This window comes from Bos taurus, chromosome 5 (assembly GCF_002263795.3).
Source record: "Bos taurus isolate L1 Dominette 01449 registration number 42190680 breed Hereford chromosome 5, ARS-UCD2.0, whole genome shotgun sequence".
NCBI classification, from domain to species: domain Eukaryota; kingdom Metazoa; phylum Chordata; class Mammalia; order Artiodactyla; family Bovidae; genus Bos; species Bos taurus.
In genome coordinates, this window is record NC_037332.1 from 48,540,808 (window position 1) to 48,566,876 (window position 26,069).

The 26,069-nt window shown below is 35.6% G+C and overlaps 1 protein-coding gene across 2 annotated transcripts in view; it reads right to left on the bottom strand.

Moving 5' to 3' along the window:
• Positions 1 to 21: 21 nt before the first annotated feature.
• LEMD3 (LEM domain containing 3) overlaps positions 22 to 26,069 on the bottom strand; it is a 73,576-nt gene continuing 47,528 nt past the window's right edge. For both annotated transcript variants that reach the window (NM_001192699.1, XM_024991863.2), the window contains exons 5-13: positions 11,679 to 11,758; positions 11,449 to 11,594; positions 10,231 to 10,332; positions 10,022 to 10,124; positions 9,166 to 9,344; positions 4,532 to 4,613; positions 2,613 to 2,718; positions 2,434 to 2,512; positions 22 to 2,216 (exon numbers count right to left, since the gene is read on the bottom strand). In NM_001192699.1, coding sequence (NP_001179628.1) covers positions 2,053 to 2,216; positions 2,434 to 2,512; positions 2,613 to 2,718; positions 4,532 to 4,613; positions 9,166 to 9,344; positions 10,022 to 10,124; positions 10,231 to 10,332; positions 11,449 to 11,594; positions 11,679 to 11,758 — 1,041 coding nt within the window. In that variant the 3' untranslated portion in view covers positions 22 to 2,052. The remainder of the gene's footprint in view (positions 2,217 to 2,433; positions 2,513 to 2,612; positions 2,719 to 4,531; positions 4,614 to 9,165; positions 9,345 to 10,021; positions 10,125 to 10,230; positions 10,333 to 11,448; positions 11,595 to 11,678; positions 11,759 to 26,069) is intronic.

Genomic DNA, 26,069 nt, shown 5'->3' on the forward strand with positions numbered 1-26,069 from the left:
TTTTTTAAAAGCCAAGACACATTAAAAAAAAACCTAATAAATTTTTAATTAGAATTTTTTTCCTTTTTTTAAACAGGACAAGTAACAGATTACATCAAACTTCAGAACTTTTCAAATATCTAGTTATTATACACATTCCCATCTGTCTTGCAGGGAGGGATCTTGGTCGGCTTAACAGTTTCAGGTAAAATAAGCTGCATAATAGTATATATTACAATAATAAGTGTACAATGCTTACATGGAATATGTTTTAGAAGCAAGAAAAAGATGCATATGCATTGAAAGGCGACCTCTTAAAATGCCACAACTATTTTTTTACATTCACTCTTGTAACAGGTCACAAGATGGGGTCACTAAGCTCAGATAAATCACTGTGATGCACATAAAATACAGAAAGATTGGTTATTATATATATTATATATATATTTATATTTTCACACGTTAGCATCTGAGACATACACTGAGAATTTAAAATTTATTCTCTTCAGGTAACAAATCATTTTTTATTCTTCATAAACATGGTGCCCACAAAAGCACAAAGGTAAGGCACAATAAGGTTTTCTGTTACAGAACAGTGTGCATCATGTTTACTTAACCAGGAAACGTGCATTAACTGTGCAAGTTCATGCTGCAAACCTAACACATATACAATTTTAAATAAAAGGAAACTGAGCTTTAAACAAAATCAAGATTGGTACAATTTCAGCTTTTTCACATATTCATTTGGACTGACAATGATATATCAACAGGTTATTTTTAAAAAGCCAATTGCTACAAGTAAACTTTGCTCCATAACTATTTTAATCTGAAATCATAAACCATAATAAAGTAACTTTACTGAAACAAAGTAAATACCCAGGCACAAAGTGACCATCACTCGTGCATTTAATATACTGCGACCTTTCATAACCCAAAATTGCAAACGGAATTTTTCAAATACACATTTTGCTGCGACAATGTGCCCTGTTTTAAACTTGACATACAACAGGGAAGCTAACATTTCATTAAATTATAAATAGATTGGGAAAATGACTTAATCCCAGCGGTACTATGTCATAGCCCTAGTATTTATAATAAATACAGCTTTTCACAAAATAGTTTCCCAATATCTGCCAATTGCTTTTTTATTGCTCACATAAATTTGAATCTATTACAACTGATATTGGAACTTTCACACAAAATCATACTCAGACATTTTTATATAAAACCTATAAAAGTTATTTTAAACTTGTATCTAATACTTCCAGGTGTTCGGCTGTTTGATCTGTATGATAGTATAGCCATATGTATATATGTGTGTGTATATATACACATATACACATACACACATATATATATACATACACACATATATACACATACATATATATACACACATTAGATTATGAATAAAATAGGAAGCTTATTTTACTGCTTTAATGCAGACATCCTCACAAAACAGACTACTTTGGCCGTCACCAGCATTTATACATATATACAAAAGCCAGTTTAAGTACATGAACATCCACTTACACTTTTATGTAACCACTAAACCCGAACTGATTTTCCCATATTCCAGCTGTAGCAAATGAATCTCTTACAAGCAATAGAAACCTAAGGTTAAATTGGGAAATTAACAGTTTTACCACATTAGCCTGTAAGGAACTATTTAGGTGACTGAATACAAAAATTCACAATATCAGTTTACAGGAAATTATGGAAAAACAAGAAGCCTTTTCCCCATGCTTTTGTGTGGTTATTCAAACACTTCTTGGTGCAAAAATACAACCATCACATTTGAAAATGCTTAATAAGGTCAATGTTCCTCATGCAAAACTTTTAAGTGCATTGGCTTAACTGAACTCCAAAAACTGAACAAAACAATTACTCTATCTACTCAGCATTGCTGCCTCACTGCTAAGTCCCTTTGGAACCTTAAGATTTCTGGAACGTTCAAATAGAGCTGTATTCAATAAAAATATTACATACAAAAAGCATTTAAAAAGGGAGACAGGAAGCCAAACAGGAATTTTCCTACTGTAAAGAACAGTCTTAGGAGTGGAAGAAGTCTTTTCAGGAACCTCCTTGAGAATTGGCTAGGCCAGTCCGAAGACGAAGATGAGACATAGAGTTCATATGTTTATTTGATGGCTTCAAGGGAGTGTTGCAAGTAAGAGCCTGGGGAAAGCGATGGTGATATCTATCTAGTCGTAAATATTTTACTGTAACCAATTTCCCTGTTGTAAGATAAAAATAATATTTTAGATCTGTATGAATGTGCTTAATATTAATAGAAAACAAACCGTGGTAAAAGATAAATGAACACAAATAAAATAATTAAAATTATTACTCTACAAATGATAACCTAAGATTCTTTAATTTAAAATCTGGTGGAATTTAACAGTAAGCCATAATTTATCTTTTCAAAATGTTTGTAGTATTCGAATTTCTTACCATCAAACCAAGAGCCATGCAATGCCTTAAAAGCTTTCCCAGCATATTCTGGAGACAGACATTTAACATATACACAACCCTGTAATATTTTAAAAAGAAAACAAAAAGGAAGAAAGAAATAGTCTTAGTTTAATAGCAACAATTCAAAATGTAGAATTCAATGGTGAAAGTTACTTTACCTCACGAGAGTTCTTGTCTACTGCAATGTGAACAATGCCATCATTATCACTGCATTTTTCTAAAATTGCTTCTTGAATTGCCAAATGCCACTGATCCCCTATTTCCCTAAAAAATTAATGAAAACAAAAATCAACAGCCATATTCTTACTTAGAAAGAAGTTTTCTGTCTCTTCAACGAGTGCATGCTAAGTTGCTTCAGTTGTGTCTGACTCTGCAACCCCATGGACCGTAGCCTGGCGGGCTCCTCTGTCCATGGGATTCTCCAGGCAAGAATACTGGAGTGGGTTGCCATGCCCTCCTCCAAGGGATCCTTCTGACCCAGGGATTGAACCTGCGTCTCTTATGTCTCCTGCATTGGCAGGTGGGTTCTTTACCACTAGCATCACCACATACCTAACTAGAATCAGGACAGCTTAAAAACCATATATTGTAAAAAACTAATAGTATATAAATGCTTGTTACTAGCAGTAGGTAGATTTAAAAATGTTGGCATTCAGAAGTCCCAGCTATGTTCTCACTTTCCAGTGTAAGATTGTACAAGCTGAGGCACTGAAGGATCAGCCTACCATAGCAAGAAGGATCAGCCTACCACAGGAAGAAGGATCAGCCTACCATAGCAAGATAAATATGTTTTCAATTTTATGTTTAAAATCCTTTGCACTTACAGTCATTTCTCTTTTCTATCTAAACAAGTGTTAACAAACACTTCAATGAGTTGTGATAAACTTATAAAAGTATTATTTTTTAATGACATTTTCAAATTCCTAACTTAAGGAAAATTCTTAGTAAATATTATATTCTGAGCTTTTTTCCCCAAAATATTAGAAACTTTATACAGGACAAACATTTTGCAAAAATAAGTCACTTTACTATTATGAAAGAGGTTCTGTTATAGTAACACACATTTGTCTTTCTTGTGAGATACAGACGGTGGGGCAGAGGAAAAGGCCATTCCACTTCAAATCATAAATCTTCATCTCAGGTAATAAAATACTGGGCTGGCATAGACTTCCTAATCTCTAAGGTATAGGGTGAGACTCCCAGTAGAGGGATCACCACACTGTTGTTTCTACCTCTGCAAAATGAAGGGGGTGTGTGTTGTGTGTGTGTATGCTGACAGTGCTTTTCACATTAACAATTTCACCATTACTTAATCTACCATATCAACTATTTCTTGAAATAAATGAGTTATCAGATGGGAATTATGCATATTTTATATATATTACAATTTCCACTATCAGCTTTTAAAAAAAAACCCAGAATTTGATTTGTCCTATTATTGGACAGATAAGCAGTCACCTCTAGGAAGCAAATTCTAAAGATTATTACAGCTTATATGTAAAATATTATGGATTTTAAAGAAGTAACTTTTAACTATACTATATTCTGGAATGCACGTGTCACTGTAATTATATAGAAAAGTTTCTCAAATGGTAACTGGACATAAAAGTTCCTCAAATATTGCAATGACAGGTAGACAAATCTTATAGAAAGGAGGGTATGTACCTTTCGTAGAAAACTTTTTATAAGGGTTTGGAAATTTTAAGACAGCAGATATGTTTATTTATATTGCCTACAGAGGCAAAGAGTGGTGGCAAACATGACATACATTTAATAAAGGATACTGTTGATTATCATCGTATCTGTCATTAATCTGATTCAAGCATCTGTCTTCTATAAGGGATTCACAGTAAATACAAAGATTTTAAACAGTTTTTCAAGTCATTATACACCTGTGTCTTTTGGGAAAACTTTGTTTCAAATTTAAAAAGAAGAATTGGGAAAACCATAACATTTTGGTAGTTAATATTTAGAAGTAAAGGAGATTTTTCAATTATAGACACAGCATTATAAGACTATCATGTATTTTTCATCCAAATATTAAAAAATTGCATGTACCTTTTGTCATAATACTTACATAACTGGATCAAACATATTTCGAATCTTCAGACATGGTGTCAAACTATTTGGTGGTGAATTTCTTCTATCTAAATGAAATGCTATAAAAAAACAAATTAGTTTTACTATTTTCCAGTGTTCCATTTTATTGAAAGGTATTCAGTCACTGAGTTCATTCAAAAAATATTCATTGCATGCTTTTACTATGAGCTAGATCCCTGGATCAAGGTGAATAAGACACACACAGTCACAAGACAGACACAGAGTCACTGATCTCACACTTTACAGTGGGGGAGACAGATGAAAAACAGTATCAACAAAGAAATTATAACTGTGGCAAATTCTAAGAAAGAAGGGTATAGAAAGCTGTCAATGTACTTAAGCCCATCTGTGAATATCAGATAACACTGAGGAGGGTGTACCTATGATTGATACTTGTTGATGTATGACAGAAAACCACAAAACTCTATAAAGCAATTATCTTTCAATTAAAAAAGAAAAAATTTATGCTGAAACCTAAAGAATAAACAGAGACAGAATAAAGAGAGGTGTAAAGGACATCTAAAGCAAAGGTGACAGCTTATACAAAGCCCAAGGCAAGAAGGAACTTGATATATTCAAATAACTAAAAGACAGTCACTGTGACTAGAGATGGAACAACAGAAAGATAAACCTGAGGAAGATGCTGGATTACGGAGGACTATGTAAGCCACATTAAAGTCCTTGGACATTACCATAAGAGCAATGGGAATCCACTCAAATGTTTTAAGGACAGGAATAGTAAGACGGGATCTCTTAAAATTTTTAAATAGACTGTTATGTGGAAAATAGATGGAGGTAAAAAATGAATGCAAGGAGACCAGTTAGAGGTTATTACGTTGTCCAAGAGGAGATGATGGCAATGTGGATAAGACAGGTCAATGATGAAGATGGAAATAAGTGGACAGAATCAGTCAAATCTATTATGGAACAGATTTGACATGACTTGTTTAATGACCGCACATGTAGGGACTCAGGGAGAGATTAAGGATGACTCCCAGGTTTTTGACAGAACCGACTGAAGAGGGGACGGTATCATTAATTAAACAGGACACTGGAGGAGAGGTCAGTTTGGAGAGAGATGACATTATGTGCGCGCATGTATTGAAAGTCTGGCGCTTCTTAGTAGTACAGAAGACAAGTACACAGCTGTGTATAAAAATCTGAAAGTCAAAACAGAAGACTTAGTGCATGATATAAAATTGAAAGTTATCAACATATATATAGCAAATGAAGTTGCAGCATAGGATCATTTGAGACCAGGAGAAGATAAAAGATGGCCTGGAAAGACTTAAATACTTAGAGGTCCAGGAAAATTTGGAAAAAAAGAATTAAGAAATGCTAAGAAGTAGGATGAAAACCAGAAGCAAGTGGCAACCACAAAACAAGAAAGTACCAAGGCAGGTTCAATTGTGAATACTGCTAAGTAAAATAAGGACAAGAAAGAAAAATGTCCATTGAAATTAGCAACATCAAAGTCTGAGAGCTATTTCCTTGAAATGATGGGGATGGGTAACAGACTGAAGTCAGCTAAAGAATAAATGGGGAGAAGGCAATGGCACCCCACTCCAGTACTCTTGCCTGGAAAATCCCAGGGATGGGGGAGCCTGGTGGGCTGCCGTCTACAGGGTAGCACAGAGTTGGACACGACTGAAGCAACTTAGCAGCAAAGAATAAATGGGAGGTGAAAAAGTAAAGACAGTGAGTAAACTGTTTAATGCTGTTTGGCTATATGCAGGTAGAGACACAGGGTGACAGCTACAGGACAATGTATAGTGCAACAATGTGTTTTAAAGATGAGACTACAGTATGTTTCAGTGCTAATGAAAAGATCCAGGAGAGGCAGGAATTTAAAACACAGTAAGGGAAGATATGGGAGAAGACTAGAGGGAATGAGATCCAGAGGGATCCTCTAAAAAGAAGGGCTGGGTCCCTGTTAAGTGAGAAAGCTCCTTGATTGCAACAGGAGGTGAGGATGAGCATGTCTGTATGTTAGTTGCTCAGTCATGTCTGACTCTTTGCAACACCATGGACTCTACAGCCTGCCAGGATCCTTTGTCCGTGGAATTCTCCAGGAAAGAATACTGGAGTGGGCTGCCAGTTCCTTCTCCAGGCAATCTTCCCAACCCAAGGATCAAACCCAGGTCTCCCACAGTACACAGATTCTTTACCATCTGAGCTACCAGGATAGGACAGATTCTGGTAATTCTATGGATTTGGTGGTGGAAATTTGAGGCAGGTACAATCCAATTGCTTCTATTTGAATCATCAACTGAGAATCAGAAGACAGAGAACAGCAAAGGTTTGAAAAGAGGGGATGAGATCTAAAACTGCTATTGAGTAGAATAGGAAACTGAAGTGACTAGCAAAAAATGGTAAGAACAAGAAAGGCAAGTAGTACTAACAACCTACTTGCAGTTAATTATTTATAAAGGTGCCAGTCTGCCAAGTGGTTATGACTTTCCTTGCTCTGCTCAGTCATTAGCATACAGACAAGCAGAGATAAACAGTTCCATCCTTGGTTGGAATTTACCAGGGTAAGATTAAGGACAGGTGATGACATAAGGGTACTAGCAAGAGAGTGACTGAAAAGATGGACCAAGGAAACTAAGATGGACAGGAAAAGAAGTAAAGATAGGAGAAAGGCTAAAGGAACTGGAGAAAGAATGTGCACTGAAGAATCAGAGATTCTGGAGTTCCCAAATACATGAAGCAGGAAGGCTGAAAGGATGAGTTCAAGACAAAAACCAGAGTGTATCAATTAAAGTTTTCAGAAGTGTCAGTAATAAGAAACATCTGGAGTATGAATATTCGACCAGTGTTTGACATGGGATGGAGGTATAGTCACTAGATATGAAAATCTTTGCCAAATCTCACATCAAGAAGGTTTATGAACCTCTAGTACCTTCCGAACTTCTCTAGCAGTATATAGATTCTGTTCTTAGATGACCTTTTAGCTGCAGACAGTCTGACTTCCTTGAAATTCTAATAATGACCTAGGTTAGCAGGGGTTCAACCAGAAAAAACAGAAACATTCATATCACCTTATTTTAGCCTACACCCAAGACTCCAGAAAATAAAAGACCTGGAAGAAACTATCCCTGGCCAATTCTAGTCAGAAAGTAGTTCAAAAGATCAAACTGATTGATCTAACTAAACTCTAATTCCCATGGCTATGTAAAGATACAGTAGCTACTGAATGATACATTTTAAATACCTCAGGAGCTACCTTTGGGTCCTTTAAATGAATGCTGTTTATTCCAAACATGACATTTGTCAGAAGCATAGAGAATTCTTGTGCTTCCCAGCAGATAGTGTTTAATTTTTAACTGGTGCTTTAAAATACCTTTCGACATACTAATATTATCATCAATTTCTTATTTAAGTACTATTTAGAAACTGAACTAAAAATTCAGTAAGGTTGACTATTTAACAGTTACTTGGGGAAAGTACCATTAAATGACAATAGCCTGCAGTGGTAGTGAACTCAAAAGACTACTGTAACTATTATACCAACTCTTCAGACACGCACCATTTTGTTATTTAGCCACAACACTCGGTTTTGGGATATCTCACTTCACTGACCAGGGATTGATCCTGGACCACGGCAGTGAAAGCCTGAAATGCTAACCAGGGAACTCCCCAGCATGCACCCTTTAAAACAAATAGTTAATGGTTTAGTGTCATCTTGGCAACAAAGCTTCATTTTTATGCCACGATTACGGAACCTATTATTCAAGGTCTTTGAAAGTGAAACTCAATTAGAGAAAAAAGGGAGAGATTGCATTTTATTTCAATTTCAAAACAATTAACTTACCTTTCCCATATAGTCTAAGTATAGCAAGCATTGATAAATATGCTTTCTATCCAACAAGATTAAAAGAAACTCAACTCACTACTAGTTCTGAAATACAAATTAAACTAGCCATGAGATTTCTTTTTGCAATTAACCATTAATACACAAAAAATTCAAATGTGCTAACAGTTATTACTTGTAGAGGTTTAGGTACATAAGGCAACCAAACACCAAATCCTCCTATAAACTTGTATCTGTTTTTGCAACTATACAAACATTAAGAAAAATATGGAAAGACACCCACAAAAGTGACTTGGCATGAGATATGCAAGTATCGCATTGGTGAAAGACTCTTAATGAAAAAGGCAAGCAAAAATAGAAAAAAAGAGAAGTTAAAAAGTTATGATTTCACTTACATATGTTTTAAATATAAAATAAATATATACTTGTGCATATATAAACATGTATATATAAATAAGAAATATATAAATTATATATTACAAATTATCTGCACAAAAAATATCAGGGGAAAAGAATGCAGTTAGATCTTTACTACTAGGTTGCTTTTAGTAAGTGAAAGAGAAAAAAATCAAAGTAATGTATCTAGTACTATATCACTGTGAAGACAAACCACGTTATTTGTATTAGCACACAGAAAAGTGGGAGGACAGTAAGAAGCTAACACTGACTCCTTCTATGGGATGGAGCTGGAAGGGAGCTTTGCCATCATATATCTTTCAGTTGTACTATTTTAAACACATAAGAATTTTATATTTGAAAAAACTATCTATATTTTTTTGTTGTTTAAGCATACATACCTTGACCTTGCCACACTTTAGAAGGTATTACTAATATTTTGTCACAGGAGGCAGAAGGCTGGATCCACCGCCAAACTAGAAAGTCTGCACCACCTATTCTTCGTGTTTCTGTGCGAACTCTAGACTCATTAGCAGCAAGGAAGTCAACAGCTCTATCCCAGACTTTCTTCATTTTCTTCCTATCATTTGAAGGAAAATGACAAATTTACTATCATCTTTGTTTGTCATCTTTTTCAAATATTAGTAACTGAAGGTAGTAGTTGTTATTCTTAATTAGGGCTGTTCTTATCAATGCTTATGCAGTTTTTCCCAAAAAGATTAAGGTGCCTGAAATTCCCATCAAATTTATCATATTTGGATGTCCAGAGGTGGAACAATGCATTGGTATTTTCCCCTCTCAAAAGCTCTACTGATGATTCTGATATGCTGCTACACATCTTACACAGGGTAAGAACACTGCTTTAGGATGTGACATCATCTTTTACTTTCAAGAAGTTGTTGTTGAATTCTTTTATTTAAAAAGCTTCATTAACAACAAAATAAAGTATTTTAAAACATTAGTAAAACATCACTGGCTACTGTCTGTCTCTGTTTATTTATCAGGATATAATTGAAGGAAATAAAGTAGAGACTTTTAAAAAGTAAGAAAAGTATGCTTAGAAATCCAGTTGTCTATTATGCCACTTAAAATCAGGCCGATAATAGATGAAAGCTTAGAAAAGAGTTTAAAGTACAAAAAGACACCTGTATAGTAAAAACAGCTATTGTTGAGAAGGGTCATAACTCTCAATGCAATTTTCATGACCGCAGAAGGTAACATTCTGATTTACTTCAACTCATAATGCTTTGAACACACCTGTCATGAGGCTGTATTAAAGAATCTCGCACATGGGGAATAGGCATGTAAGGCTGTAAATCTTTATTTTCCTGGCAAGCTTCATTATGACTTCGTAAAACATCTGAAAGTAAATCAAAAAAATTTATAAAGAAAACAACTATTGGACACCAGTAATTTATCACATGATGAGTATTCTAAAATAGTTCAGATTTTTACAAATACTGTACCTATAATCTTTACCACCATATCATACATCTGCCTTGTTTCCTCTTCTTCTTTTGTCCAGCGATATTTCATGTAACGCAGAACGACACAAACCATCACTACACCTGTAATATTTACATATATTGTGTTTTAAAATTGTGGTCAGTGGCATTCAGTAATATTTGTTGCAACCTGAAACAACCGTCAGTTGTTAAATCTGGTGTAACAAAGTGGAAGGAAAAAAAGCCATTTTGACAGTTTCTATAGGTGATTATTTTAACTGCCATAATGGGATAGTGGAATAAGTCTTCAAGACAGTGGTTTGATTTAGCTATATAATAAAATTAAATATAAAAATTTAATATTAAACATTTCCCAGTGTGTCACTTAATCTTTCCAGAAAAAAATTTCTTCCTTAGGTTGACAACTGAACATTTAAATTCCATTTTTTTTTTCTGAATACAAAGTAACATGCTTCACAAACCTTTTTCTTTGCAGCATTAAGCTACTAGAAAAGTGAGTCTTATGAGACTGTAAACATTTAATTTTAAGCAAACTAAATTATTTTTAAAGGACTTGGGTAGAAAAGAGAAGAAATTTCTAGTAGTCACATAAAATTAAGAGGCCTGAATGAAAATTTTAATTTGGATAAATAATATTTTTAAAATTAAAAATAATTTTTAAAAAGTTAATTTCTAACTCAGTATTTAAAAAACAAGCTAATTTTTGTATCTTCCTGCTCTGTTTCCTAAAGTGGATTTCTATCTATGCACTGTATTTGCTTTTTCTGTAACATTCATATGACAAAGTCTGATTCCTACTTCTCATAGCACTGTTTCCTAAGCCCTTAGATTGATACTGACATTGTGTATGTGTTAGTCCCTTCAGTTGTGTACAACTTCTTGCAACCCAATGGATTATAGCCACCAGGCTCCTCTGTCCATGGGATTTCCCAGACAAGAATACTGCAGTGGGTTGCCATCCCCTTTTCCAGGGGATTTTTTCACCCAGGGATCAAACCTGGGTCTCCTGCACTACAAGCAGATTCTTTACCATCAGAGCCACCGGGAAAGCCAACCGACATTATAAAAACCCTCAATATTACTATATCTTAGTGAAGACTTCTGGATGCGCTTTATAATGACAACTATTACAGAAGTATATTCTCAACCCTGGCATTTGATGAAATACACATGCAAAAATCTAGACTACAATGTATCTTTCTCATTCTCACAACTTACCTAAGCATAACAACAATAACCTGTGGGTGACAGTAACAAAAGCACGTCGAAAACGACACCAGAAGGACATCTGTGGTCTTGTGGATTGTAAAAACTGAACATCAACTATATCTGTCAATTCTTCCTCAGGGCCATAACCAACACACCTATGCAAAAATAATCAAGGGAGAATTTAGTTAAAATCACTGCTTAGACTACAAAATAAACAAAGTAGAAACCAAATCCTTTACCTTATCCCAACATCTTTTCCATTTTCAAAAATCCACTTTAATGAGATGTTAAATGTATCTTCATATTCAGGACCTAAATCCTAATAAGAAAAATAAAGAAAATAACCTTAATAATTCACATTCACTTGATTTTATGTGTAAGCTGTCCTATAAATAACATACCTTATATAACACTTTAAACTATATAATAAAAATGTATTATTCAATACAGAAAAATGAAAAGAAATAAAAGAAAAAAGTCACCATTTCCCCACCACCCTAAGATAACCACTGTTAACATTTTGCTATGCTTTTTCATTTTTTATTTAAAAAATAAATCTAGATTGTTTTTAAAATTTGCTTTTCAAGTATCATCATGATAAGAGTGAATTAGTCACTTTTTCTTTTTAATGGAATGCTATTTGTAGATGAACAAAATGGCAAATTACTTAGACTCGGGTTTCACAGCCATTTTCTCAACAAGTGAATGAATATGCCCATCAGTTTCAGAGAAACAACTGATTGTGTTATTCACAATAAAATTAAAGCTTTCAAATGAAGTGAAAAGCAGAATTTTTAAAACTTACATCCATTATTATGAGCTTAACAATTTCAGTGCTTAAAAAACTTTTGAAATGAGACTGTGCTGTGATATTTACAAATGTGACTTTAGAGTACAGCATATTAAAATGTGTCAACATTATGAAGATTCGAATAACTAGTGACCCAATATTTTCCAAATGACCAATCACAAGCTATAAAATATTGTGTAGGTAAAAGATCCATTCTAACTGTAAAACAGACGAAAAGGCCTTAGTATGAAAAGTTCACTGTCATGGCTTTAAATTCTATACTACACTAATCTTTAAGAAACTATTACTTGTAGAGTTTTGATGCTATATCAAAGAAGAGTTATCTATCTGACTTGAGAATTAAAATACTTTCCCCTGTTTTTTTGACTACCTATCTGTGTGAGGCTAGATTTTTGTGATGTACTTCAACCAAAACACCATCACAATGGATTGAACACTGAAGCAGATATGAGAATTCAGTTGTCTTTTATTAACCTGGACATTTAAGAGAGTTGCAAAAATGTAAACCGATGCCACTTCTCACTAAATGTTTTTACTTTGGAAACTAGTATTTTTCATAAAACACACTATTTATGCTAACATGTAATAAAGTCATTATTCTTATTTTAAATGAATAAGTAAACTTTAAAATGTTGCTTTAATTTCTAATATGGCAAATACATATCTAAATAAATAAATACATACATATATATTCTACAAACAAATGCCATTTAGGATCATCGGTAATTTTAGGATTACAAAAGGATCCTGAAACCTGAAAGTTTAAGAAGTGCTATGCATAAGTGGATTATGTATTTTTTAAATCAAAATATTAAAAACGAAAGTGGTGTTGTATTATACAAACTGTTTTTCTACTTGCTTTTTTCACAGAATGAACTGGTGTTGTCAATGTATATCAGTATAAATATTCATGAGACAACTCCAATTTTTTCCAGTACAACAGTATTCTATTGTGTGGTTATTTTACACCATCATCCTCTCACTAATGAACATGAAATGGTTTCAATTATTTGAGTATAACAAATAATACTGTAATAAACATCCTTAAAAATTCTTTCATTCAAAATATTTATTGAGGGCCCACTACGTGCCAGGTACTGTTCTAGGACCTAGAAATGTAGCACTAAGCAAAAAGCCAAAATTCTCCATGCTCATGGGAACTTGTATTCTATTCAAAAGTATGTCTTTATATACTTTTGGAAGTGCAAAAAAATGAATTTCTAAAAGTAGAAATAGACACAAGAAGTCACTTTATAAAATTCTTTAAAAATATTTATATGTAATAGCTACTGCATTTTAACAACAGATTCTTCAACAGCATTGGAAATTACAATGTTCTCATTTGATCAGTTTACTTTCTAATGTTATTTTAATATATCAAATTTGAAAGTATAATAAAGAATTTTATGAAGCAAAACTAATCTTGCTAGGCATCATTACTTATGTGTAACTACTGCCAGGGTTTTCAGATGCTAACGATAACCTATAGGCTATTTTTTTTTAAGTGTGATAATTTCAGCATTATTTATAAATACCAAAAAATTTGTAGTCAATGTTAGCATTTAATGATTAAAAGATGACTTATATATGAGATCACTTCTGTTGGATATTATTAAATTAGAAATAATCATGACAAGAGCTAAATAGCTATATACTTTAAAAAGTAAAATACAGCATTCAACTATTACTATGAAAGATATACAATCATGTGAATAAGAACTAGAAAATAAGAAAAAGTAAATTTTGTTTAGTATTGCTTCAAAAAGTTATGCAATTATAAAAGATAAGTTCAGGCAATTTCTGCCTTTTTTAAAAATTTTTTTATTGAAGGATAATTGCTTTACAGAATTTTGTTGTTTTCTGTCAACCTCGATATGAATCAGCCACAGGTATACATATCCCTCCCTTTTGAACCTCCCTCCCAATAATTACTGTTTTAATTTTTGTAAGTAGACAGCAGAAATCACCTTGCATATAACTAAAAAATCAAACAGAACTCATATTCACTTACTCTAAATTAGAGAAGATTAAAGCTTTGATGAAGAAACATCAAGAGAACGTATTTCTGGTTATATTGCATGGATGAGCACAAGCAATACAAGATTTTGAAAACTCCATACAACAATATTAACATGGGAAAGACTAGAGATCTCGTCAAGAAAATTAGAGATACCAAGGGAACATTTCATGCAAAGATGGGCACAATAAAGGACAAAAATGGTATGAAACTAACAGAAGCAGAAGATATTAAGAAGAGGTGGCAACAATACACAGAAGAACTATACAAAAAAGATCTTCACGACCCAGATAATCATGATGGTGTGATCACTCACCTACAGCCAGACATCCTGGAATGCAAAGTCAAGTGGGCTTTAGGAAGCATCCCTACAAACAAAGCTAGTGGAGGTGATGGAATTCCACTTGAGCAACTTCAAATCCTAAAAGATGATGCTGTAAAAGTGCTTCACTCAATATGCCAGCAAATTTGGAAAACTCAGCAGTGGCCACAGGACTGGAAAAGGTCAGTTTTCATCCCAATCCCAAAGAAAGGCAATGCCAAAGAATGCTCAAACTACCACACAACTGCACTCATCTCACACTCTAGCAAAGTAATGCTCAAAAATCTTCAAGCCAGGCTTCAATAGCATGTGAACTGTGAATTTCCAGATCTTCAAGCCATATTTAGAAAAGGCAGAGGAACCAGAGATCAAATTGCCAACATCCACTGGATCATTGAAAAAGCAAGAGAGTTCCAGAAAAATATCTACTGCTTTATTGACTATGCCAAAGCCTTTGACTGTGTGGTTCACAACAAACTGTGGAAAATTCTTAAAGAGATGGGAATACCAGACCACCTGACCTGTCTGCCTCCTGAGAAATCTGTATGCAGGTCAAGAAGCAACAGTTAGAACTGGACATGGAACAACTAACCAGTTCCAAATCGGGAAAGGAGTATGTTAAGGCTGTATATTGTCACCCTGATTACTACACTTATATGCAGAGTACATCATGAGAAACATTGGACTGGATGAAGAACAAGCTGGAATCAAGATTGCCAGGAGAAATATCAATAACCTCAGATATGCAAATGACACCACCCTTATGGCAAAAAGTGAAGAAGAACTAAAGAGCCTCTTGACGAAAGTGAAAGAGAAGAGTGAAAAAGTTGGCATAAAACTTAACATTCAGAAAACTAGATCACGGCATCTGGTCCCATCACTTCATGGTAAATAGATGGGGAAACAATGGAAACAATGCCAGAATTTGTTTTTGGGGATCCAAAATCTTTGAAGATGGTGACTACAGCCATGAAATTAAAAGATGCTTGCTCCCTGGAAGAAAAGTTATGACCAACCTAGACAGCATATTAAAAAGCAGAGATATTACTTTGCCAAAAAAAGCCATTCTAGTCAAGGTTATTGTTTTTCCAGTAGTTATGTACGGATGTGAGAGTTGGACTATAAAGAAAGGTGAGAAGAATTGATGCTTTTGAACTGTAGTGTTGGAAAAGACTCTTTAGAGTCTCTTGGACTGCAAGGAGATCCAAGCAGTCCATCCTAAAGGATCAGTCCTGAATATTCATTGGAAGGAATGATGCTGAAACTCCAATACTTTGGCCACATGATGCAAAAAACTGACTCATTTGAAAAGATTCTGATGCTGGGAAAGATTGAAAGCAGGAGGAGCAAGGGACGACAGAGGATGAGATGGTTGGATGGCATCACTGACTCAATGGACATGAGTTTAAGTAAACTCCGGGAGTTGGTGATGGGATAGGGAGGCCTGGTGTGCTGCAGTCCATGGGGTAACAAAGAGTCGGACACGACTGAGTGACTGAACTGAACTGACACAGAGCTGAAGACCTGTGTTAATTCCTGTTTGCAATATATTGGTTTTTGAAAAGGATTTTGTACTCATTTAGTTCTTTTCAAAGACTGTATCCTTCAAAGACACAAACAAGATTCCACCCTTGAAAGATGTGGATATTTTAAAAATCAATGAAGTACATACATTGTATTTAACTTGTATTTACATACACATTTTTCAGTTTCTATTCAATGCAATATGCAGTATTTTATGACATTTTTTCATTACTATACAGAACGTGAAAAATTAGACTAAACATATTTCAAGTAATGCAAAATTAAATGAATTTCCAAGTTTACTTGCTGTGTAATTTAAATATAAAAATGGAGGCTAAAGATTATAAATAGCATGACTGCTCTTATTAATTATCATTAAAAATAAACATAATGGTTCAAATTAACAAGGACAGCTACTCTAATAAGTTAAATATGTGGAAGAACAAAGAACTTAACACTTCTAGTTATAAAACAGCAGAAGCATAGAAAAAGGTATCTGTTGTTATTTTTCCATTTTCTGTTCTCCTTTCCTATGTAAATACCCTTCGATATCCAACCACTACTTGCAACACAACAGAACCATGGAATGTTCCTTTATGAATAAACATTTTAAAAAACAAATGATAATTTATTTAAAATTCCCATTAAAGATTTAACAGAGTTTGAGTTCTTAAATAAACCATTACTTCCACAAATATTTGACATAGTACATGGAGTTCTATAGTATCATAACGGAGAAGGCAATGGCACCCCACTCCAGTACTCTTGCCTGGAAAATCCCATGGATGGAGGAGCCTGGTAGGCTGCAGTCCATGGGGTCACTAAGAGTCAGACACACTGAGCAACTTCACTTTCAGTTTTCACTTTCATGCATTGGAGAAGGAAATGGCAACCCACTCCAGTGTTCTTGCCTGGAGAATCCCAGGGACAGGGGAGCCTGGTGGGCTGCCATCTATGGGGTCGCACAGAGTCGGACACGACTGAAGCGACTTAGCAGTAGCAGCAGCAGCAGTATCATAAAATGGAATTTTTGTAGAAGTAAAAGTTGAATTTTTTTTCTGGCATATGCGAATTAAACAGTTCATGCTAACGCTGCAGCACACAGCATCTACCTGATTTTAAGTCTGAAGTGCTTTATTCACTTGTTGGAGCCACCTGGAAAACTGTAATGCAAGGGGTATGCCAATTTTTTAGCAAAGGGCAGACAGTAAATATTTTCAGCTTTGCAACATATACACTTCTTGTCTCTGTCACTTACATATTTTTAATGCAACCTTTAAAAATGTTGTAAAACCTCAGCAGGCCATACAAAACCAGGCTCATGAGCTGCAGTTTGCCAATCCTCGAGGTAAGGCATTCCTGTATCATAAAACACCCATTTTCAAATAACTGATGATAAAACTCAAGAGGAAACAAAGTTTTTAATTTTTAAAGTAGGTCTATTATTAACATAATTACTTGTTACTATTTATTTATAAGCAACAGCTCAGCTAACACACTGCTGACAGCATCACAGAAATCTTTCTAAATTGAAAGGAAGTTTTCCCAAATCTTTAACAAATTAAAACTATTTTAATACACTGTAATTGATCCCCAATTACAAATTTACCTTATTTTCAAAATAACTAGCCGAAATGTGTAATTTAAAAACCCATATCAGATGCTTTGAACTTGGATTACAGTTTCAAAGCACAAAAATAATACTGCTTCATGGAAAAGATTCAGTTCATTAAAGAAAGCAACAAAACACATGGAGGGGAAAAGATAGTGGTACAGGGAAAAGTTAAGCCAACATTAATAATCTACCAGATAAAGTTCACAAATGGATAATTTGCATGACACTAATAGCTATGTGGCTTTAGTGAATATTCTGGTGGCTCAGTGGTAAAGAATCTACCTGCAACGAAGGAGACACTCTGCATCGGAAAGATAGCCTGGAGAAGGAAATGGCACCCCACTCCAATATTCTTGCCTGGAAAATCCCATGGACAGAGGAGCCTACTGGGCTATAGTTCATGGAGTCTCAAAAGAGTCAGACATGATTTAGGGGCTAAACAATACACACTAGATGCTACCTTTAAATTACGTAAAATATGACACACAGAAATCAACAGTGAGTATGATTTAGTTCTTAATGTTTCAGTGGAAAGTTGATCTTTTACTTCCAGGAATAATGGAAAGAATATGGTCTTTAGAATCCAAGAGGCCTGGAATCAGATCATGACTCCACTACTGAATTGCTGTATGTATAACCATAAGAGGACATTAAGAGAAAATAAGTCATGTAGGCAGATGCATATACTTTGTTCACATCTTCAGATTCTGAACCCTATTCAGTGTCAGTCTCTTGACCACTCAGTATGAGGTATGGGTTATAAACCCAGCTCTTCCATCTAAGAGGCAGAATAGTATAGTGAAAAGAGCAGATATTTTGATTCTATTCACAGTTCCATCACTTACTAGCTGGATGACCTACTTATTAAACCCCTCTGAGCACCAAAGAATTGATGCTTTTGAATTGTGGTGTTGGAGAAGACTCTTGAGAGTCCCTTGGACTGCAAGGAGATCCAACCAGTCCATTCTGAAGGAGATCAGCCCTGGGATTTCTTTGGAAGGAATGATGCTGAAGCTGAAACTCCAGTACTTTGGCCACCTCATGCGAAGAGTTGACTCATTGGAAAAGACTCTGATGCTGGGAGGGATTGGGGGCAGGAGGAGAAGGGGATGACAGAGGATGAGATGGCTGGATGGCATCACCGACTCGATGGACGTGAGTCTGAGTGAACTCTGGGAGTTGGTGATGGACAGGGAGGTCTGGCGTGCTGCAATTCATGGGATCGCAAAGAGTCAGACATGACTGAGCGACTGAACTGAACTGAACTGAACTAAGCTTTATTTTCTTTATAAAGGTGAGTCTGAAACCACCTACCTTGTTGCATCACTGTGAAATCAAAGGTAACATACAGAAAGTACCAAGACAAATTATACTTGAAATACTATAACCATTATGAAAGGTATTAATTCATTCTATTTTTTAGGATATTTATTTTTCCACAAAGACACAATCTTATTAAGTGATTAACATTCCAAGTTAGTCCATAAAAATTTATTCAGCCCATAATTTGGCATATTTGCAATCTTCTTTCCTATTATATTCTTCACAAATCTTAAAACATATTGTGTTTAAAATTAAACAGGTCTTAAAAGTGACCTAGGAAATGAACCACCATTCATTTCATCATTCTATTGCTATGCTAACATACAAAGCTCCTATCATTTAACTTTGCATCTGTCTTTTCATGAAAATAATAGTGCCACGTATTTCCTGAATGTTCCACCAGAGGGACCTCTTAACTTTTCACAAATCAAAACTAGATTTCAACCTCAAAAATGAGGAATAAAAAGCCCAAGAAAAACACTAGGAGTAAGAAAAAATGTTACATTTATTTAAATTAATTGTCACATTTATTTAAATTTTCTTTGAAGAAGAAAGTGTGAGAAATAAAAAAAATGGAATATAAAGACTCAAAGTGAAAAAAGTTTTTACTGAGGCTTATTCACTCATTTTGGGCTTCCCTGGTGGCTCGATGGTAAAGAATCTACCTGCCAGTGCAGGAGACCTAGGTTCAATCCCTGGGTCGGAAAGATCCCCTGGAGAAGGAAATGACAACCCACTCCAGCATTCTTGACTGGGAAATCCCATGGACAGAGAACCCTGGTGGGCTACAGTCCATGGGGTCACAAAAGAGTTGGAGGTGACTTAGGAACTAAACCATTCATTCCTTTTATTCAATCAAACATTTACTTAAAATGCACCAGACGCTGGGGGAAAATTAGCTTACAGCATAGGAGTTCTACATATTCTCTAGCTCATTTATTCCTGAATGCAAAAACTTAATTGTGTTGCAGGTGAAACCATGGTACAAGCACATAAAAGGTACAATAGGTCTCTCTCCAGAAGCAGAAAGCCTACGATATACATATGGTTGTCTCTGTTTGATATCAGAATTGTAGTGGGATTCTTCCATATTTATGTTAGAACTTGGGTAAAATAAAATAGGTTGTGCTAAAATTATCATAACAAATTAGAAAGTAATTTGGCAACATATTTCAAAAGTATTAACAAAAGTTCTTTGAATAAGTGATTTCCTTTCTAGGACTAAGGAAACAAGGAAATAATCACAAAATCAAATACTATAATGCAAAATTAGCATGCTTTCATAATACTGAAATCCCATAACCCAGGAGAATAAAAACATGTAAAGAAATATTATTCAGTAATAAAGAGGAACAGTTTTTAAAAGCCTGAACAATGACATGGGAAAATGCTAACAACTTTAAGGAAAAAATATCAGTATTTATAACATTTATACTGATACTAATTTCAGGGGGGAAATGTAAGACTAGAGAAACATGGACCAAAATGAGTGGCTAACTTTAGGTGGTGAATCTGAAATGCAGTTTTCCTTTTATTTTCTATATGAGTTAAATCATAAGCATGGGGTAATGTTATATTGAAAAGAAAAAAAAAAAAGAAGAAGAAGCCTATTAAAAACAGCACCTACACCTTTATCTAGACCATAAAACTTTATTTTTTTTGAAAAATTCCTGTTTAAGGTTTTTGTTTTAGTAGCAGTCCAAACTGCATCTTTGGTACAAGTCGTATCAGATTTCACAGCAACTGAAAATCTGAAAATGAAAACTCCAAAAAGAATACACACACACACACCCCTAAATGTATAACAAAAAGGATATTATCTCCAGAAAGTAACTTCATTTAACGAATTAAGAAATTAATCCAAAATCTTTTGTAAAAAGACACATTATATGTTCTACTAAATTTCTTCTTTAAAAAGGCAAAACCTAATCTGAAACAAAAAACAGTTCCAGAGAAAAGATATGAAGATCTTTTAAGACTGGAATTCACTATCATCATTTTTTAAAAAAAACCTCAATACAGACAGTTCTCTACTCAACTCATGAAGGAGTGCTTCTAGTAACTTCTTTGCTGCCAGATTTTAATAGAAGTAATTCTTTTGTACCCACTGCTGCTTGGCTTAGATTTCAATTGTCCCAACTCTGGTTCTATGTCCCTTCTTTTTCACCTTATCCAGTCAAATGGCTGGATAAGAAAAAGATGAAGCCTTATCCTGTCCCCAAGCCCTATCCCATCCATTTAGTCCTTCCTTCGAACACAATTCAGTAGAGTTAAAGAATCTCAGGGTTCTTGTGAAAAGTAACTTAATCCTATCCCAGGAATTTATGACCGACAATAGCACATGTCTGATATCTGTGCCATTACCACTCTGAGAGAGTCAAGTGAAGTGAAAGTTGCTCAGCCATGTCTGACTCTTTGCAACCCCATGGACTATACAGTCCATGGAATTCTCCAGGCCAGAATACTGGAGTGGGTAGCCTTTCCCTTCTCCCGGGGATCTTCCCAACCCAGGGACTGAACCCAGGTCTCCCGCACTGCAGGAAGATTCTTTACCAGCGGAGCGACAAGGGAAGCCCAAGCCACAAGGCAAGCCAAGAGAGAGTCAACTGGGGGGAAAAAAAGGGGAAACCAAGAGGGACTCATTGGTTGGGATCAGTTTTTCCTACTGCTAAAAGTAAAAACTTTCACTTGCTTTGGATCCCCATATGTTCTGCCCTTTTCCTGGACTATTTGACTCTATGTTCCCTTTAGCCTACTCAATCCAATCCTATCTTTGCCTTTACCTGAATAATTCATCTAGCAATTCTTCTACTCTTTAAGACACAGCCTTGTAATTATAAGTTCTCCTTATTTAGACCTTTTTGGATCCTGATCCTCCAGCTATCCAAACTATTAGCTACTACACTCTCCACAGGTTCACCTGTCATTAATGTTGTCATCTAGGCCACAACTGAAAACGAAGGAGAGAATGAGGTTGACAGACAAAATCTGCAGCATGTTAAAGAAAACTCTCTCCAGAATGACACTGGTTTAGTTAGGAAACACACAAAAAAAGAAATAAATTTTAATGGAAGTTAGTATAACCATCAGGAACTGAACTAGGTACTTTCTACTTTCACTTACATTCTCCCAACAACTCTGACAGTCATTAATAACAACGGTCCCATTTTCACACTGAGACACAGGTACAGAGAAGTACAGGGACTTTACCAGGACACAAAGCTTCTACACGCCAGTGCTACAATTTGAATCAACATCTACTCCTCATCGTACTATACTGCCTTCACATCTTCTGTGTTATCTACATGTAAGTTATGAATTAAGTTAAAAACTGAGTCCATATTTCTCTTTTTTGACAAACATATCATGGGAGATTGCCACCAAAACCTTGCTGAAAGCTTTAGAACAATACAATATTCTAAATTTAAAAACAAAAAAGAGGGGGTGACGTCAGCAAAACAGCTGAATAGGAAGGCCCTGATCCTCCTTCCCTGCTAGAGACACAAATTCAACAATACACAGGTTAATTCCCTTTGTATGATAAGAAACCCAGAAACCAGTTAAGAGGTTCTTGCATCCCAAACAAGTACAAAACCAGCTGCATGAAAGTAGGAAAATTTGTAACACTCACATACTGGAGCCCCTGCCTCTGGCACAGCATAATGTGATGGGGAGAAAATTCCCAATTCCTGGCTTCTCCTTGAGCAGGGAAAGAGAAGACTGGAGTATTTATCTAAATGTTCAGATTTTTGGGGGGCCACCAGAGGGATGGGCGGAGAAGGCAATGGCACCCCACTCTGGTACTCTTGCCTGGAAAATCCCATGGACAGATTTTCCATGAGCCTGGAAGGCTGCAGTCCATGGGGTCGCTGAGGGTCACTGAGCGACTTCACTTTCACTTTTCACTTTCATGCACTGGAGAAGGAAATGGCAACCCACTCCAGTGTTCTTGCCTGGAGAATGCCAGGGATGGGGGAGCCTGGTGGGCTGCCGCCTATGGGGTTGCACAGAGTCAGACACGACTGAAGCGACTTAGCAGTAGCAGACGGATGGGGTTCTGTCGTGCTTGAATCTAAGCACTAATAGGTCAAAGGGCACCAGGCTGGGGACCACCAAGAACAAAGGCCATGAATTAGCACACACTCACTTGCCACTGACCCTGCCTGCAGCTCAGTGCAAAGTAAGTGTTAGAAAACCCCCAACTCCTCATTGCTCCCTGAGGAGGGAAAGAGCTGGAACGTGTGTCCAATGTTTCAGTTTTTCAAGGAGCTACCCAAAGGACTGGTTTCTGTATTACCTGTTTCAAAATACCGAGACCTGACATGGGCTAGATGCCTGAAATAAAAAGGAGCGGGACAGCTTGCTGTTGCTCTAGAGGACCCGCAGTACAGCAGACAGGCACTGGAGGGAGCAAGAGACTATAAGCTCCTATAAAAAGATTTTGTTCAAATTTCACAGAATTTTATATTAGTGCCCATTATTTGTTTTCATACTTCATTCAAGATCCCACACTGCATTAGCTGCACTGAGCGGCTTTAGCTGCATGCAACAAATTTTGATAATTCTCTTTTCACTTTTATTCTGTCATGCATGTTTTCTAATTTTCCTTGATGTGGGGCTTCCCGGTGGCTCAGATGGTAAAGAATCCGTCTGCAAGGCAGGAGACCTGTGCTTGATCCCTGGGTCGGGAGGATTCCCTGGAGAAGGAAATGGCTACCCACTCTAGTATTCTTGACTGGAGAATCCCATGGACAGAGAAGCCTGGCGGGCTATAGTCCATGGGGGTTGCAAAGAGTCGGACACAACTCTTTTCTTGTTATGGCTTTTAAATGATACTCTTTTAAATGACACATCCATCATTTAAAAGTGGACATTACCAAATACATGGGATTTTTAAAGTATCTTTGGTATTAAATTCTTATTCTGATATTAACTTCTCATTTAAATGCTCTCTTCTCTGCAATCGCCCTCTGCACTTTTTCAGTCTTCTAACTTTATCGAGACTTTCAATGGCTAAGTCAAAGATTTCTCTTGGTATATGTCACATTGCACTTGAAAATACGTGCTGCTGCTGCTGCTACGTGGGTTATTTTTAAATATCTTTTGACAGATTTCTAACATAATTCCATGGTGATAAGAGAACAGACTCTGTATTTCAATACCTTCAGACCATGAAATTTTTATACTTCGTTTTACGTTCCTGGATATGTTCCAGTGTCTCCTGATTTATAATCAATGGGAACCTGAATAGAATTTGTATCCCACTTCTGTGTGAAAATTATATAAATCTTAATTATGTTGAATTGGTTCACAGTGCTTTCCAGATCTACTATACCCTTCTACTTTTCTGTCTACTCATTCTATTATTAACTTTTGAGAGTCTGATACTGAAACTCCAACTAAAAATTTATGTACTTAAAAAATAATTGCAATATATAGTGAAACTATTAAAAAAAAAAAAAAAAGAAACCTGTAAAACCTCTCTAGTTGGGAATATATACCCACAAGTCCACAATAAAGATTTGAGGAGACCCTAGCGTATCTGAGATCACCGGTAAAGGTCTTCCCCTGCATGAAGGCAGTTCTTAAAGACTGGGAGATGTGGCTGTGTTTTCAAATGGAATATCCCAAAACAAAGTAGCAAGACACACAAAAAGAAACAAGGAAACAGGGCCCAACTAAAACAACAAAATAAATCTCCAGAGACTGACCCTAAAGAAACTGAGGTATATGAATTATCCAATAAAAATTTCATAGTAAACTGGCATAAAGATGCTCACTGAGCTCAGAAAACAACATATAAGTAAGATGAGAATATCAAGAGAGAGAAAATACTAAAAAGAACCAACAGGAACTCTGGAGCTGAAGAATACAACTGAATTGAAAAATTCACAGCATGTGTTCAACAGCAGTCTTAAATCCATCAGAACAAAGAATCGAGGAACTAAAAGATAAGTCATTTAGAATTACCCAGTTGGAGGAAGAAAAAAGAATGAAGAAGAGTGAAGAAAGCTTAAGGGACTTACGGAACATCATCAATTGGACCAATACACACATTATGAAGTCCCAGAAGGAGAGGAGTGAAAGGAGCAGAAAGCTTATTTCAAGAAATAATAACCAAAACTTTACAATTTGGGGAAAGAAATGGACATTCAGATGTAAGAAACCCAACAGCTTCTTATGGGATACAGCAAAAGCAGTTCTAACAGAGAATTTCACTACGGTAAATGCCTACATTAAAAAAGAAAGATCTCAAATAACCCATCTCTACACCTCAGAGAACTAGAAAAAGAATAAATTAAGCCCAAAGTTAGCAGAAGGAAACAATAGGAATTAGAGCAGAAACAAAATAGAAAATAGGACAAAAAAACAACAAAACAAAGATGTGGTTTTTTAAAAGATAAGCGAAATTGACAAACCCTTAGTTAATAAAAAGAGAAAGAGACTCAAACAAAATCAGAAATGAAAGAAGAAGGGGCCTTACTGCTGGCTCAGTAGTAAAGAATTCATCTGCCAATGCAGGAGACATGCACTGGTTCAATCTCTGAACCAGGAAGATCCCGCATCTGCAGAGCAACTAAGCAGTGCACCACAACTACTGCGCCCTTGTGCTGCCACTACCGAAGCCCACTCTGCAATGAGAAGCCTCTGCGATGAGAAGCCCGTGTACACCAAAACTAGAGAGCAGACCCTGCTCGCTGCAACTAGAGAAAAGCGCGCCGAGCAACGAAGACCCAGCAAAGCCAAAAAAAATAATAATAATTTTTTTTTAAGAGAAATGAAAGAGATGTTTAAGATTGATGTCAGAGAAATACAAAGGATTTTAAGAGTCTACTATGCACAATTATTTGTCAACAAACTAGATAACAGAAAAAAATGGATAAATTCCTAGAAACATATAACCTATCAAGACTAAATAACGAAGAAAAGGTCTGAACGGATCTATAACTAGTACAGAAACTGAATCAGTAACTGAATCAGTAAAAGCCTCCCAACAAAGAAAAGTTTGGGATTCAAT